The sequence below is a fragment of the Leiobunum rupestre genome, chromosome 11, assembly GCF_980474605.1.
Source record: "Leiobunum rupestre chromosome 11, qqLeiRupe1.1.hap1, whole genome shotgun sequence".
Lineage (NCBI taxonomy): Eukaryota > Metazoa > Arthropoda > Arachnida > Opiliones > Sclerosomatidae > Leiobunum > Leiobunum rupestre.
The window spans coordinates 32,802,702-32,819,555 of NC_143394.1; the positions used below are offsets into that span (position 1 = coordinate 32,802,702).

At 37.8% G+C, this 16,854-nt stretch overlaps 2 protein-coding genes across 2 annotated transcripts; one reads left to right on the top strand and one right to left on the bottom strand.

The window, feature by feature from the left end:
- Nucleotides 1-12,118: 12,118 nt before the first annotated feature.
- On the bottom strand, nucleotides 12,119-12,871 carry LOC149922296 (centromere protein X-like). The gene is made up of 2 exons (XM_090163888.1): nucleotides 12,629-12,871; nucleotides 12,119-12,382 (listed from the first exon to the last, which is right to left on the bottom strand). The coding sequence occupies exons 1-2, from the start codon at nucleotides 12,778-12,780 to the stop codon at nucleotides 12,292-12,294; spliced, it is 243 nt and encodes an 80-aa protein (XP_090020014.1). The 5' UTR covers nucleotides 12,781-12,871; the 3' UTR covers nucleotides 12,119-12,291.
- A 300-nt stretch (nucleotides 12,872-13,171) lies between these two features.
- On the top strand, nucleotides 13,172-16,801 carry LOC149922297 (uncharacterized). Its single transcript, XM_090163287.1, has 9 exons — nucleotides 13,172-13,432; nucleotides 13,507-14,096; nucleotides 14,152-14,447; nucleotides 14,501-14,582; nucleotides 14,652-15,113; nucleotides 15,177-15,254; nucleotides 15,314-15,409; nucleotides 15,475-15,775; nucleotides 15,839-16,801. Exons 1-9 carry the CDS (start codon nucleotides 13,396-13,398, stop codon nucleotides 16,729-16,731), a joined length of 2,835 nt encoding a protein of 944 aa, XP_090019413.1. The 5' UTR covers nucleotides 13,172-13,395; the 3' UTR covers nucleotides 16,732-16,801.
- Nucleotides 16,802-16,854: the final 53 nt, after the last annotated feature.

Below are 16,854 nucleotides of genomic sequence, written 5' to 3' on the forward strand. Positions count from 1 at the left end.
AACTCATCGTAGGAAAATGGGGAAAAACAGGCATAATTTTCAACTCCTCCAAATTTTTGCATAACATTTTGAAACACCCTGTATTAGTTTATTGTACAGAGCTCTAGGAAATATAAAAGTGGAAAAATGTATATTTTGCAATAAGCAGTGTTCGGATGGCTGCATAGCGTTTATGAAGCAGCCAAGTTCATTGCAACAGACCGAAACAGCTAAAGGAGTAATATTAATAATGTGTCAAATATTTTCACATTTCATCCTCCAGGTTTGGCAGAAGCTTGCTATAAATGGCGCTAGTTACGTTAAAACCAAATTGCAGCGCCTGATAGCCGACAATGATGGAAATACTAATTAGGTTTTTTAGCAGATTATTTGACATTCTTAAAGCACAAAGCGTCAGCTTAGCAGACGAAAATCTATCGGCTAATGAACTTCTCACGTTGTTCGCTACGTGGCGCTAAATAAACGGAAAAGTCCAATTAAAGGGAATATAACCCGCAAAGCAATATTTACGGAAGACCCCTTCAATTTTTAAATTTATCCTGTGCAGTGGCTCCAAACATTTTTAAAGCAGGCAAGAGCGGCCAGAGCTGCAAACTTTGTTGTTTAACACCGAATACCTGAGGTTATATTCCCTTTAATGTTAATAATTAAAATATATTTTAGTCGTTTTGTATCGAAAGGCAAATCTCTCTTTCGATACCATTATTTGCCGGGTATAGTAGATGGTACATTTTGGTATTTTTTTTAAGAGTATGGGAAAAAAATCAGCGTTAAAGGGGTAAGGTTGGGTGTAGAAGTTCAACCAGCATCGCTATACGCGGTCTTTCCTGTCAATTTCCAGCCGAGACCCGATGATTAATGATTAATTAACCGCTTTTGGGTGTGCTCGCTCTCCCTCTTGCACTATAGAATAGATTCTACGTAACGTCGACCAGGTCGATTCTCATAAGACTATATATCCTACAGCCAGCGTTTGCTGATATGATATTACGTAATATCATAAGTAAAATAATCTAGGTTTAGTTCTCAGCATAGAACCCCCTATAGCGTTTAAACATGCCTAAGGTGAAATATATACCAAGGACGATAACATGTCAGTTCGAGCGCGAGTCCAAGTCGGAGCCTGACGACAATGTCAGTGTCGAAAACAGGTTGGGTCAGGAAATTTGCGTTAAAAAAATAAGAAGTGTTATACTTATTGTTATTACGTTACTCGTGTTAATATCAATATCTATTAAAATGATTTTTAGCCCCATTTTTCGCTTTAAAACTAAATATTCCGACCTACCACACCCGAGGGGTCAGACATTTACCAAAATCCCGTACACTTTGTCTAAAATCGCAAAATCTTTTAACTCTCTCTGTGGTAAATTAACATTGAAATCCCAAAATCACTTCAAAAAGTAATGATAAAATCGCCAAAATCTCTACGAAATCCCGAAATCCCGTACAAAATGATGGCAAGTGTCCGCACCCTATGATATTATCTAATTATTCCGACTTTAGGTATACCTGCCATCCAAAAATACCGACACTAATTTAAAACTTTCCAAACTGATCCGTTAACGTACGATACATATATTTCTAAAAATATAATTTATTAAATTAATTTCCACCCCTTCAAAAAAAAACTCCGTAGACGAACTTGATCGGACAAGTTTCCTCGGTCAGCGTGATGGTAAATAGGACTAATTTTGGGCCCATCGGTCACTGTCTAATTTTTTCTGGAGTAGCTACATGCCCCGCGTATAGGAAGACGTGAAAAAAAAGAGAACCGAAGCCACGGTTGATCAATAAAAGAGTCATTAAAAAGTGTCGGTGGTTCATTCGGAGCCGCGGCCATAGACTAATCTCCAGCGCATCGACGAAATTCACACGAGCGGTACATCGCGGGTTATTAGCGCCAGTAACGCGGGGGACCCTGCCTTTTAAGATGTATATAATTATATAAACACTTATAAAAAGCGAGGGATCAGGGGCCTATCAATAACCGGCCATGGAAGGGGAACTCTTTCCAGGGATATTGGCGGATGCCGAAGATATATGGCGGCCAATTGCAAAGCTATTACTGACGCTTTTTCCTCTTCCCAGTAATTAACGGGCGCCGAAAATCAATGGAGTGATATTAAGAGCTACTAGATCGGCATCTACCCCTTACCACCCCTCCCGCACCACCCCTCTTAGTCAAAAATCAATAATTTGATCTTTCTACGTTGATAAAAAAAAATTGGAAACCTACGGGACCATCCAAAATATTGGTTACCGCCAGTGTGACTCGGCGCTATAGTCGACCAAAGACTAGAAGTAATCATTGTCCGTGAAAGCTATTTCGTTGATCCGGAGTCGCGTCAAATCAACGCTGTAGTTTTTGTCAGCTCTTCAACTTTATTCCGGCAACTTTTTTCTCCTATATCGTTTCTGACGACGTTAAAATGGAGAATTCCTCAAACTCATCTCGTCTTTGGGCTGAGATGGGGGTGTTAGATAAGGCTAAGATCGAGTCCTCGGTCTTCCGCTTACGCGGGACATTAATAAGACGGAGATGGATCCAATATTCGCAACACCGGCGTGTATAATATCGAGCGTCTGCGTTCTAAATGAGTTTTCCTCTCCCCGACTGCGGGGACAAGGCGCGACTGGGACGCCCCCTCGCGATGACCTCAATCTCCGAGCACAGCGGGACGCCATCGCGAGACCTGGCTGCAACCTGCCCGAGCTCCTCTTCTCCTCAAAGCGGCGAAGATCCTTCAATCCATCCCCTTTTCGAGTCCAAAATTATTGTTTTTACAAAGGGAGGCTGCTGATAAATAGCTGATCGTCACTACGCCGGACCGGAGACTGTCAAAGTTCTAGGGTTCGGTTTTCTTCTTTGGTTTGTCTAGTTCACGCTGAGTTCCCCGAAATCAGCCCGAGTGTCATCAACTTCGCCGTGTCTCGATAATTTCGAATGTCCGCTTGGAATAGTTAATATTTGCGAATTCATCCCGTCCGCTTTTTTCGCGCTTGACCTGAAATGGTAAAAGCAACGAATCAATCTATCAAGCAGCGCCAGGAAGGTGTCCACGAAAGAGACCCCTCCGAGGGTCATAAATATCCGGCAACTGTCACACCGACTGTAGAGGGGCGCACCGAACGTAACCGTAACAAATTAAGTCGATGGAATTTTATTTCGCCGTAAGATGGTGCCCCGCTACGAGCGTTCCCGAACCGCGTGTTGTATAAAAGAATTTGACTGAAATGCTTTGTTGATTCGGTTATCCAAAGCGACGTGGAAATTACAGGGCTATTTTAAAAGCGTTTTAACTTCCATTAGCGAGAGACCGGCCAAGAAAGAAAAAAGGGCGAAATCTTCCGATGCCTTTGATAGCCGCTCATTAACTCCTTAACGATTGTTTAATGACACTAAAAGTCTGTACAGTAAAAGGGGAAGTCCCTAAGCCTATGTAAGAACGCGGTGTACGTAGAGGAAATCACTGAAGAAAAGGGTCTCGATGTCACGTCCCCTTTTTTTAATTCGAAAGTAGAATCCTCAGCTTTGAATTATACAGGGTTTTACGGATAAGAGTACCGAAACTTTCTATATGCATTCTGTGGGTCTATATGAGTAAAAAATGTCCACTAAACATGGGTCCTAAAGAGCTTCGTTTTTGAGATATGGACTCCGAAAAAACTACCCCAAAAACCGGGCACAGCCTTAAATCTGGCAAACAATATTCTTCCTTGAACCAAATTGTTTTCATTAAACTATCAATTGTTTTTTATCCGTGAGGCCTGAAACTATCTACAGACTCAAACGCCAGTCGATCTGACACTAGTCTTTTAGGAATCTACTGCTGGTTGAATCTTTGAGCTTCTAACCCATTTTTCTTGAGCCCGTCCGTGCAATAAGCGTTCCTGGACCAATGTGCCATATTAGCAACAATATTAGACAATTTTAAAACCATTCCTTAAGAATTTTTATGACATTTGTATCTTTAGATTAAATAATTAAAATCGTATCAATAAATTAAAATGGCTTGTATTTGTCTTCAAACTCATTTTACTTCTAAAAGGACATTAATGAACTTTTGCCACTTGCTATTAAAGTTTCTCGCCTCACGGATAAAAAACAATTGATAGTTTAATGAAAACAATTTGGTTCAAGGAAGAGTATTGTTTGCCAGATTTAGGGCTGTGCCCGGTTTTTGGGGTAGTTTTTTGGGAGCCCATATCTCTAAAACGAAACTCTTTAGGACCCATGTTTATTGTACATTTTTCACTCATATAGACCCATAGAATGCATATAGAAAGTTTCGGTACTCTTATCCGTAACACCCTGTATAGTTTTATCATATGTAACATAATTACTCATAAGTATGCCACTAGCTCTATTTTTTCACTAACGGTTTTTTTTCACAGATATTGCGTCATTCGTACCCTACGTAATATTTGACGTCATTTTTGATGTCATATTTGACGTCATCGAATCTCAACTGCCGATTGTGCCGACGCGCAATTAGATCTACGTCTAATAAACTGACGGCCATTATTTTAGTAAACAAACCGGTTAGAACAACCAAGGCTTAGGAGCTAAAATGAACTACAATATAGTGCTGTGAATGCAATTGATTTGCAAATTAATTAAGTTTTCGGAGACTCAGGATCTAAAATAAATTTGCATTGTCAAATAAAAGAAGCAAGTTTATTATAGAAAAAATAGTTGAAATTCAGGCTGAGCTTTTCTGGGACATCTACAAGGTTGCGGTTTCTTTTGAGCTTAGGCCTAACTCTTCTAGGCTTGGTATGGGTTTTAAAACGCTGGTGGAATATCCCACTTCGAAGACTTGTTCCATTTTCTGAAAGCGATCACTTGGTCATTTTCTCCAACCGTAAACTACTCATTATTTAACTTCATCCGCAAAAACCGAGCATTTTTTGAATTTTAATAAAACTACATTGGGCTGACTAAAATTCGGACACCAAAATTTCCTTCTCAATTTAGACTCTAGAGGTTTACCATTGGCTTAAATTACTCTCAAAATTACTAGGACGAATAAAAAGGTAAAAATCTAAAGTAGTCCACCTTTTTACTGGTTCGTGGTAAAACAAACTGTTAGTGGAATAAAGCAGTGGCATACTTATGAGCAATTATATAACATATGGTTTTACTTATGACTTCTTAACGAGGCGCTTTCGTAACGCCGCGATGCAATTAGATTCTCCGCGGAACGCGAAAAGTAGAGGATCTGTTTCGGTAATGACGTTTGCCGGCTGATGCATCACCGGTCGCGTAGTAGCGGCGGTGTGATGGGATCTGTCCCAAATTTTATAGATAACCCTATCATTTTCGCGGACAAACCCTTGTTATTTTCTTAGGGTAGCCAACGTAATCTATTATAGAGGTTGATGCGATGGGATGGAATGTAATGGCATCGGGAGAGCAGTACTTATAAGGGTCCGTCGCGCGAACTTATTATTTATTGACACCCTTTCACTGTTGGTCTAGCTTGATGGTCCTCGCTTCCTATCAAGTATTTACGTCCCTGGCCACCCACCGAAAGTGATATTGTGTTTACGAGATAAATAAGAATTGCATTTTTTAGATAAACGCGGTGTAATCTTAGAGCCGTAACGGAATACAGAAATTGAAAACAACAACGGTTTTTAATTTGGCGTGGAGACGCGATTCCCAGTCGAAGACGCGAAACTTGTATAGTGATTCGACTAGGCAAAATGAACGTTCCCTCGATCACAATGCCACCTCGCTGAAATATTCATGGCGGCTGCGATGGCGTAATGGAGGAGGACGCAATCACCTCTCCGCTCGCGGATGGTGGAGATGGGAAAAAAGCCAGTGAAATGGGTCCCTAATTGGGTTAGCGCTGGCGGGAAAGGAAAGAATCATTCCCCGCCGTCAGATGACTCTGGCGGCGTCACCAATGCCTCTAAACGCGGAAAGTAGCGGGGTCCGCCTGACGCGCTCTCCCTCCCGAGAGCATCAGCTATTCCGCGGCTGTCTGCCTACGTCTATCGTTCTTTTTTACGCCAAAAAGCAACCTCACTCTCTCTGTTAAATGGCTATATTTTTCTCGGCGACCACAATCTTATAGTCACCCACACGCAACCCTAGTGTCGTAAAATTCGCGAAGCGTCGCCGAGGTAATGGACGCTCGCCGCTGCCCCACGAACCGCCGTTTCCCCGCGATGTTTTAGCGCCGACGCCGTTTTCTTTAACGCCGCTCGCCTACCTTCGAGGGATGGGACCTGGTAAAAAACGACCCGTGTCTTCCCTTCTCTCCGCCTAGTTCGCATTGACTCATTTTCACCGATAGACTCTACATAGGACGTGCAATTCAATGGCGGCTTTTACGAAATTGGATGTCCTATTGAGTGTACGTACGGAAAATTATAGACGCGCTGCGGCTCTGTTCTTTACATTTCTTCCCTATCGGTTCTCTGCTCGTCAGCCCCACATGCGCCGATAATTACGGGGTTTTTAGTACCCTGCATTTGGTCTCTCTTAAGCCGCGTTCACACTTTCCCCTTAAATCGCTTCGTTTCGATAACTAGTTATCAAAACCAGCGTGAGAAATCGCTTCGTGTTGGTTCGGGCACGGCCAACTTTGATCACGCGCTGTTCGCGCTACTACGGCCAACACATTCGTCGAAATTCCGCGAGCAAGGATTTTCCCCCTATAAACTGTACTATAATGCGTAGGAGTTCAGCGCCACGCTCGGTGGTTATATTGTCCCCAATGTAAAAACTATACTAAAAATAATAATCCGCTAGGGGCGCTGACGTCATACACATCTTTTGCTCATAGGTTAACACAGGAACGTCAACGAATGAGATGGCCGCTGTAGGGCGAGAGATGCGCGAGAAATCAAAGTTGGCCGTGGTTCGGGCGCTGTTCGGGAAGCAACTCGTCCAAGTCAGTTCGCTTAGAATCGCTTTTAAAACGACAAGGCGGGGAAGTCAAATTGCTCGTATTTTCAACAATAATGGGAATAAAATTCTAAATAATGTCAAATAATATTACTATATGTATAGTAAACATGATTAACTAATTGTTTTGGGATACATTTTAGTATTTTCAAAATTCTAGTCATAATTTGAAATGGCGTTAAGCCTTGGTTATAAGCGAACCGGGGTGAAGCGATTTCGCACACTAAGAATTATCGTAGGCGGTCAAAACTGGCATACAAACCGACCTAAACTGGGTTTTAGGCTCTAGTGTGAACCTGGCTTTAGTAAAAGCGGCTTTCGTGGGTTGATTTTTTGAGCGTGAATCTGTAACGTTATAATTTGACTGAAATAACTCGCTCACCAATTAAATGGATAGACATATTTTTTTATTTATTAATTATAACCCGGCCACCTGTTTAAAGGCATAATAAGTCGCTAGAGGACTTGGTCCTAAGGTGGTGCCTTGGGTATTAGCCTAGCTGGTTATTATTATATGCAAATGAAAGCTGCAAAGGTGATTGGGACCTAGTGGCGTAAATAAGGCCCCCACAGCCCCCGAATTTCAGGAAGGCAACAGGGCTTCAGGGGGTCCCTAAATTCCTATTAAATAATATACTAGATACCGACTCAAACTACGAAAAGAGTTTCGCGGGGGGGGGGGGGGGGGCTAGGTTGTCTTAGCTACGCCACTGTTGGGACTGACAAGTATTTGCAGTGGATTTCATTTTGAATGCAAGTACCATAAGTGTATAATATTGTTACGTAAGTGTGACACTTCCTATGTTTCACATGCAAACGTTTTTCTGAGAGCTATTCACGAGACAGACTGCATTACGGGCTTCGTCGCAGTTTTGCGTCCGCTTGCTAACGCTTTGACAGCGCCTCGCTAGGGGGGAGATTTCTTCCTGGTGACGTCACTCCGTTACTAGCTCTCAGTAAAATATTCCCCAAAGTGACAAACTTATGGAATAATATTATATACGTCAAAAGGTAACGGGACTAAGAAATAATCAATAGCTAGTTTTCGAATTTTAAAATAGAAAAATTCATAATTTACCAGCAAGATCATTGCAATTGTTTTGTTTTACGATGGGATACCATGTCAATGGGCTTAGACAAATTTTATTGACCATTTGACCTCTGTTCCCTATTTCTGGAGCCATGAATTCTAAAGTACTTAGAAGGTTGATTTCAAACGACCCACTCTTCACGAATCCACACATGGTATATTCATTCTAAACCATTTGTAGAATTCACTAGTCATTATCTTAAATAATATCATGGACAGTCTTGATCAGTTTGCCGATAGTCGTAGGACAGTAAAGGTATCGCAATATCTATAAATAGTAGTTCAGAAAAAAAAATGGTAGCATATTTTTCTAGGGCATTCATACATCTACTCGCTCGTTCACAGACATTCGTCAAGAACTTTGAAATTTTTCCGACAAGATCAATATTTTCAAACATTCAAACGATAAATTTCTGATCCTAAATTTGGTAACGTTGGCAATTTATCGAAACTATAGTTCATCACGTTTTTCTGGAACATTAATTTTTCCATTTGGGAGTTATTTTTCGGCCCGTCCTTCCATAAATTTAAATTTTGGCAATATGCATCGTGGCTTACGAAATTCGACCGAAAATAAATGACATCCTAAGAAAAGCGGTCATTAAAACTCCCGCTGGAGGGGTGGCCTTTTTTAATATACAACCGTTAGCAACCCTTCAGTCAATCAGTTTTAATTAAAGCATTTATTACACTAGTGGTCGAGGGGTCTAAAACGATTATCTTCAACCACCCCTGATTCTGAGTGGCTAAATTACCATTTGTTAGCACCTACGGCCCTGTTGTAGCTAACCCGAAAACTCGCTATCTCACGACATAGGCCTTTCTATACAGTAACATTGGCTTTCTTGTTTATAAACAAGTTCGGCAAGCGTAATGACTTTATATGTCAAAATATTAGATGTTTAAAAGCCTCAACCGGTACAGAGTTGAAGTTTTCATTGGGGGATAGAAACCAAATCTTAAATGAAAAAATGTTTGCACCTCATTAAAGGGAATATAACCTCAGGTATTTGGTGTGGAACACCAACGCTTGCAGCTCTGACCGCTCTTGCCTTTCGCTTTAAAAATGTTTGGCGCCACTGTACAGCGAAATATTTAAGGGGTCTTCCATAAAGATTGCTTTGCAGGTTATATTCCCTTTAAGATCGCACCAGAGTTTAATTTTGAAAATCATTTCATTTTACCAATAATTACTTATTTATACAATGAGAGAATGAACAGTTTACACTATTTTTATTTTTTTCTTGATTCTACCAAGAATATATTCATTGATAGTTAGGGAGAATGACAATTTTTAGCGTAAGCTCCTCCCCCCTAAATAAAATAAAATCAGCTCGGTATCTCGATGGTTCCCTGCAGCTGACGTCACGCAACACGGTTGAAGCTTACGTCGGTGACGGTTTTCCCCATTGAGTTGGGAATATTAATCTAGAGGTCCAATCAAAACGTCGGATTTCAGTTTTTCGCGAAACAAATTTTTAAAAATAAGAATACTGTCGTCTGCTCCCATCGGCGTCCCAAATGACGAGAAAACGTTATCATTCTACCCGTGGCGCCGTCTATCTCTCAATGGTTCGTTCAAATAAGACGCGTTTTCAAGCAAATAATTTTTTTTCTTTAAAATAATGGATGGCGCCACGGGTCATATGATAACGTTTGCTCGTCATTTTAGAGCAGACGGCACATTCGTATTTTTCAAAAACTTGTTTCGCGGGGAGCAGATTTGATTGGATCTCTAGATTAATATTCCCAACTCAATGGTTTTCCCTCCCGCCTTCCGATGACTATGCCAGTGAACCATCTTGATCTTGTAAGTTAATATTAATTTAATCTTTAATTTTAAACCCAATGGGAAAAACGGCACTGACTAGCCATTGGGGTTCGTTTTGTCGACAGAAACCAAACTTCGGCAAATGTAAAAGAGGAATTTCCTCGTTGGAAATGTTAAATGCAGAAGCGACATCTACCGCAGTTCCATACTTTTTGCGACCATGTGGACAAACTAGTTGGACAAGGCTACAATGGCTCTTCTACTATGTCTGGTGAAGAACGGAAGAAGGTGGCGTAAACCAACTTTAGAAAGAAAAGTATCCTGAAGCTGTATATTTCAACAGTCTGTGCGAGCCATAAATTAAATTTAGTTGTAAATGCAACAGGCACGGTGAAAGAAGTCATAAAATTCTTCCGAGGAAGTGACTTCGGACGAAACCTTATTCCAAATAGAATTATTTTTTTTGCGAAACATGATAGTCTGCTAACTACGAATATTCTCGAAGAATTTTCTACCTATCGTAAACGCCCTTGAAGAACTTAGCTCAAAGAATGTTAACACTAAAACTCGAACGCTTTATCAATCAGTCTGTTCATTAGTAGGAATATTTCAATCACTCTGTTCATTTGGAAGAATATTTCAATCACTCTGTTCATTTGGAAGAATATTTCAATCACCCTGTTCATTTGGAAGAATATTTCAATCACCCTGTTTATTTGGAATAATATTTCAATCACCCTGTTTATTTAGAAGAATATTTCAATCACCCTGTTTATTTGGAAGAATATTTCAATCACTCTGTTCATTAGTAGGAATATTTCAATCACTCTGTTCATTTGGAAGAATATTTCAATCACCCTATTTATTTGGAAGAATATTTCAATCACCCTGTTCATTTGGAAGAATATTTCAATCACCCTATTTATTTGGAAGAATATTTCAATCACCCTGTTCATTTGGAAGAATATTTCAATCACCCTGTTTATTTGGAAGAATATTTCAATCACCCTGTTCATTTGGAAGAATATTTCAATCACCCTGTTTATTTGGAAGAATATTTCAATCACCCTGTTTATTTTGAAGAATATTTCAATCACTCTGTTCATTTGGAAGAATATTTCAATCACCCTGTTCGTTTGGAAGAATATTTCAATCACCCTGTTCGTTTGGAAGAATATTTCAATCACTCTGTTCATTTGGAAGAATATTTCAATCACCCTGTTTATTTGGAAGAATATTTCAATCACTCTGTTCATTTGGAAGAATATCTCAATCACTCTGTTCATTTGGAAGAATATTTCAATCACCCTGTTCGTTTGGAAGAATATTTCAATCACTCTGTTCATTTGGAAGAATATTTCAATCACCCTGTTTATTTGGAAGACTATTTCAATCACCCTGTTCGTTTGGAAGAATATTTCAATCACCCTGCTCCAAGGTCGAGGATCAAATATTTGGAAACGGATGGCGCTTGTATTCTGAATCTTGAATTGGTATGAAATTCAAATACAACAATAGTGCGTACTATGTTGTGGGGTCCCGCGAACTTAATTTTAGAAAAGTATGTAGATTCTCAGCCGAAAATCTCAAAAAATAACTAAAATGGTCAAATTACCCACTTTTAGGTTAAGTAGAATTCGGTGCGATAAACGGTGGTTACACAGTGACTGTACATGAAACCAAACATAAGACCTAAAAGTGTGCCCACTTTACTTTTGCGCCCTTTAAAATATTTACTGAGAGCTAGTCCCACCATACACTTCATAACCTAGTAGTAGGAATAGTACTAACAACGATAGACTTCATAACCTAGTAGTAGGAATAGTACTAACAACGATAGACTTCATAACCTAGTAGTAGGAATATTACTAACAACGATTAACTTCATAACCTAGTAGTAGGAATAGTACTAACAACGATAGACTTCATAACCTAGTAGTAGGAATAGTACTAACAACGATTAACTTCATAACCTAGTAGTAGGAATAGTACTAACAACGATAGACTTCATAACCTAGTAGTAGGAATAGTACTAACAACGATAGACTTCATAACCTAGTAGTAGGAATAGTACTGACAACTATAGACTTCATAACTTAGTAGTAGTAATAGTACTAACAACGATAGACTTCATAACCTAGTAGTAGGAATAGTACTAACAATGATAGACTTCATAACCTAGTAGTAGGAATAGTACTAACAACGATAGACTTCATAACCTAGTAGTAAAACAATGAACAGGGATTTATTTCTGCAGTACACTTTATGGTAAAAGATGTTAAACCATATTGAAAACATAAATGGAATTTTATTTAAAGTTTTTGATAGCTTTCTAAAGGGTCATTTTAAATGAGTTCGAACAGCTTTTTATGTTATGCCATTGATTATGGGAATTGGGAAATATTTTTTAAAAGTTATCTTTTCTACAAAACTTTTCTTATATAGGATAACAGATCTTTAAAAGTTCACATCTTTGTAAGGTGGCCAAATAGATGGTGCCTTTTTTTAAAAATCCAGAAGAAATTGGGGTAATATTTTCTCTAGGTGTTCGAGAGTTACAATGTTTTCACCTTCCGCACTTGCCTGGTTCATACTCCTGAAAATTTATAGAAAACAGTACACATTTACATATGTTATTTTAAGGGCACTAAGCCCAATACAAAAAGTTCAACCCAATGTATTTTTATGCAAATTGGTGTAAAATTATGCCATATTTTGGAAGTGTCCTCAAAAAAATAACAATATTAAATTGTTCACTGAATAAAACATAATAAAAATAGATAATAAATACAAAGAATTTTAACATTAGTTGCGATAAATTTGCACTATGGAAAACACTAACCTAAGGGCGCATTCTTTTACAAAGATGTTGACAACCTCCAGCACCAATTTCAATGCTACAGCGTCCAATTTTGTCTTTGTTTTATCTTTAAAGGACAACTTTAGGACTTCTTCTATGGTTTCAGACTTGAACTTTTCAGCAGTTTCAGCCATGATGGAATGATTGGAAATTTGGAATCATGGAAAATAAAAAATAATAATAATGTTTCGTCCACTTAGTCCAAGGTTTTTAAAATCGTGCATGCACTACTGCACTTGGTCTTATAATTTGGCGGGAACGAAAATTTCAGAACGTAAAACCGACGATGCAAATTCCCTTGAAATAAAAAGAGCTGGTAATAAGCAATTAATCGTTATTGATTTATGAATTTTAAGCCAAACTTTTAATATTGTTTATTCGTTTTGTTCTTAATGTCAACACTCATGTATGTTGTATTAAAAACAAAGTAATGCCATTTATTTTGGTTCTACTTGTTTTTTTTTGCTATAAAAAATATAAACCATGTGTTTTTAAAAGGTGTCGCATGGTGCCGCTACGATAGCACCATAAAATTTCCCGCCAAATCGGGCAGATGGATTTCGCGTTGCACTCATGTCAAAACTAATTTTATAATAGTTTTAATTGATGTTCTTTATTTTCTTAAGTTTAGGTGTTTATCAAGTTCAAGTTATTAGTGAATTGAAGTTATAATCGTAATTTTTAATTTAAATAGCTGCCTTTTTTATAATTTAAAGGTAAAATACTTAAGGTCATAGAGATCTTTAACAATGAGTCAGGATGTACCAATAAAAGAGAAAAAGCAAAGTAAATTCTATAACGCTAAATCTTTTGCATAAAAATTATAAAGTTCTATGTTTAAATTCTTATTATCTATTTAGGTCGCCTTCTCTTTAAAGTGTTAGATGTTAAAAAGACACTTCCGAACTCTTCTCAATTAAAGAAACGGAAATTGACAGATAATGAAACGCTGCATGTTGCAAACAAACTTTCCAAGATAGAAGATAATGTGGATATTGCTATTATAAGTGCAACAGCAAATGTTGAAAATGTTCCTTCCATAAATTATGTTGGAAAGAGTGGAGACTCGAAGAAATTAGAAAATGTTTTCCAAACCAAGAACTCTAATTTTATTGCTGTTGATGTTAAGTCTGGAAACCATCAATCAAATTCAAAACAAAATGCTGATGAGCAAATTAATGTAGCTGATGTTTCCGAAAATTTAAGCGCAAGTCCTAGCTCAAGTGATTACGCTCTTCAATCAAACACTACAACTGGACCAAATAGCAAAAATGATTCAATTGGGTCTAATAATGAAAGTGAGATGGAGTTTTCTAGAACAGAAACCAGCGAATTAGATGCTAGTCTAATATTTAACCAAGGCTCTCAGCTTGGAGATAGCCAAAGTGCTAATCTATCATCTAAGAAAAAACGTCCAAGTCCAATGAATCCTAAGAAAATTGAGGAAAAGGTAATTTTATTTAATTTTAATTATAAACACAGTTTCTATCTAATTTATTTCTTAGGAAAAACGCAAACAAGAGAAACTACGGCTCAGAGCCGAACGTGAGAAGCAACTACAAAAAGCTAGAGAAGAGAAGAAGAAACAAAAGGAAGAAGAAAAGCAACAACGTGATCAAAAGAAATTAGAGGAAAAGCACCGAAAGCAAAGAGAGCTCGAGGAAAAGAAGTTAAAAGAGCAGAAGGAACGTGAAGAAAAACTTAAAATTCAACAAGAAAAGAAGGATAAAATAGAACTGGATCGATTGGAGAAGCTTAAAGCGAAAGAAGAAGAGAAACTCAAGAAAATAAAAATGCTGAAGTAAGTTTTATTGTTATTTTTACTTGGCTTCCAATGATATATGTATTTTATAGTGAAAAACAGGATGAGAAGAAGAGGAAAGAGGAAGAAAGGCTTAAGAAATTAGAAGACAAACGAAAATTTGATGAGGAAGAGGTTTGTTGAGTGTGAAGAGTCTTTGGTTATATACAACTGTTACGTAATCATTTCTCTTTCCCTCTTTAGGAAAAGAAAAAACAGAAAGAAAAGGCCTCTTTTGCTAAGTTTTTCATTAAAAACGAAACCTCACCCTCAACTTCTGCAGAGGAAAGAAATGGAATATTTAAACCTTTTGAAGTAAAGAAGGATATGACTGTTGCATCGGTTGTACCTGCTATTGCCAGTAGTCTCTTCAGGAAGGATGATTTTGAGACCTCTTTTGAAGAACAGGATGCATCTGAATTGTATTTGAACGAACTCCGATTAGGAAAGCACACTCCTCTCTATAAAACAAAAGCTGATTTGAAGAAGGAAGTACCAACCAAATGTGATGATGAAGACGATGAGGTTTTAATTTTGGATGATTCGACTAATAAGGTCAAAGCCAAGTTACTACAGTTTCACGAAAATGTACGGCCACCCTATTATGGTACGTGGATGAAACGAAGCACCATCATCACTTCGCGTAAACCATTTGTTGAAGACACTGTATGTTTGAAGAAGGAAAAGTCGTGTTTTTCGTGTTAACCTTGTTTTTTGCTGCCTTTTTAGGCATTCTTTGATTATGAAGTGGACAGTGAAGAAGATTGGGATGAAGGAGGACCAGGGGAAAGCCTTTCTGGAACAGATGTATGAATTTTAAACCAGTGAAAATTTTTTTATTTGATTCTTTGGTTTTATGTTGCTAGGATGAAAAAGAAAGTGAAGATGATTACGAAGTCGATAATGAGTTTTTTGTCCCACACGGATATCTTTCTGCTGATGAAGAGAAAGATGATGAAAGAGTAGGTTAAGGCTATAAAATGAATTTATGTTTAGTTTTCAACATTTATATATTTTTTTTGGTCAGGGGGAAAATCCCGAAAATCTTCAGAAACGTTTAAAGATGAGACAGCTTGAGTTTCAAGAGCAGTTGAAGAAGAAATGTATGGAAATGAAACCGAGAATCACTGGCTGCTTGTGGCTTGCCGAGTCTAGTTCTAATGAAGCTGACTTAAAACAAAAACTGTCACTATACGCTGCTGTTACTTTAGTTCCAATACCGATATATTCGTCTCGGATAATTTCCAACACCAATGAAACTGATGGAGGGGATGCTGCTGTTACCCAAACTGTGGAGCCTAAGAAAATAATGAAAGTTCCAGATGAAGGTGAACAAGTTAAAAACTGTAGCTTCTAAAACTAGTTTAACAAATTATTTTATTTTTCCTCAGCCTTGCCTTATTTTATTCAACTACTTCACGCAAACACAAATAATCGGAACATTATAATTAAAGAGTTTCAACAGTTTTGGTTGAAGAAATCTCGGGAACTTGATGGAAAACCAGCAATCGAAGAACAAGAAGCAGATTTTTCCAAACCAAACATATCAAAACGTCAACTCGATCTTACACTGCAAAAAATTGCTTCTTGGATGCGCTGTCCGGAACCAGTAATGAATCGCCTTTGTTGGTGGGTGTGTGATGAGGTTAGGAAAAAGCACAACTGTAAAGATCTTCCAATTCCTAATCAATGGAACTATTTAACACGGAAAGAGCCAGAACCATCCCCAAACAAGGTTAAGTCCAGTAATGTAAATAGTGAGACTGAGCCTCTAACACCTTACATCTGGAAATTTACTAAAGTTATTGTATCTAAGCTTCCTACAAATACAGAAATATCAGAGAAGGTTAAAGAAGAAAAAGCACCCTTTTCTGTAGAAATAATGAATGTACCCAACAAGTCAAAGAAAGCTAGGAGAATTGTACCAATTACAATTGTGGCTAAGAATAAAGGGAAAACACCCATTTCTTTAGAAGATGCAAGCTCTAAAGAATTAGATAAAAAGGGGCTAGATGATAATATTAAAGTTAATCCATTAAACAAGTTATATAAATCTGGCATTAGTGACATAAGTAGTAATAATTTGGGTACCTCTCAAGAGAAGGATTCAGAATCGGTCAAACTTGTAGAACAAATAAAAGTCAATAAAACTGCAGCTGATGGGACCCCTTCAATATTGAAATTTGTGAAACGGATAGCTCCAGTTAAAATAGAAGTATCTTCTAAGAAACCTAAACTAATGGAAAAGAATGATTTATTTGAAAGTTGCATTGTCTTAGATTAGTAAATATCAAATTTTCACTTTTTAAAATTGTAAATATATTTTTTGCATAAGCCAAACTATTACTATACAATAAAGGTTTAAAACTTTTTGATTATTTTGCTAAGTTTTTACATCAAATAATCC

Coding starts and splice junctions, on each gene's coding strand:
- LOC149922296 (XM_090163888.1), bottom strand. CDS start 12,780: ATGGCTGAAACTGCTGAAAAGTTCAAGTCTGAAACCATAGAAGAAGTC. Junction 12,383..12,628: donor GTAAAAGAATGCGCCCTTAG/GTTAGTGTTTTC, acceptor ATAAATTTTCAG/GAGTATGAACCAGGCAAGTG.
- LOC149922297 (XM_090163287.1), top strand. CDS start 13,396: ATGAGTCAGGATGTACCAATAAAAGAGAAAAAGCAAA. Junction 13,433..13,506: donor AATAAAAGAGAAAAAGCAAA/GTAAATTCTATA, acceptor TTATCTATTTAG/GTCGCCTTCTCTTTAAAGTG. Junction 15,776..15,838: donor AATGAAAGTTCCAGATGAAG/GTGAACAAGTTA, acceptor ATTTTTCCTCAG/CCTTGCCTTATTTTATTCAA.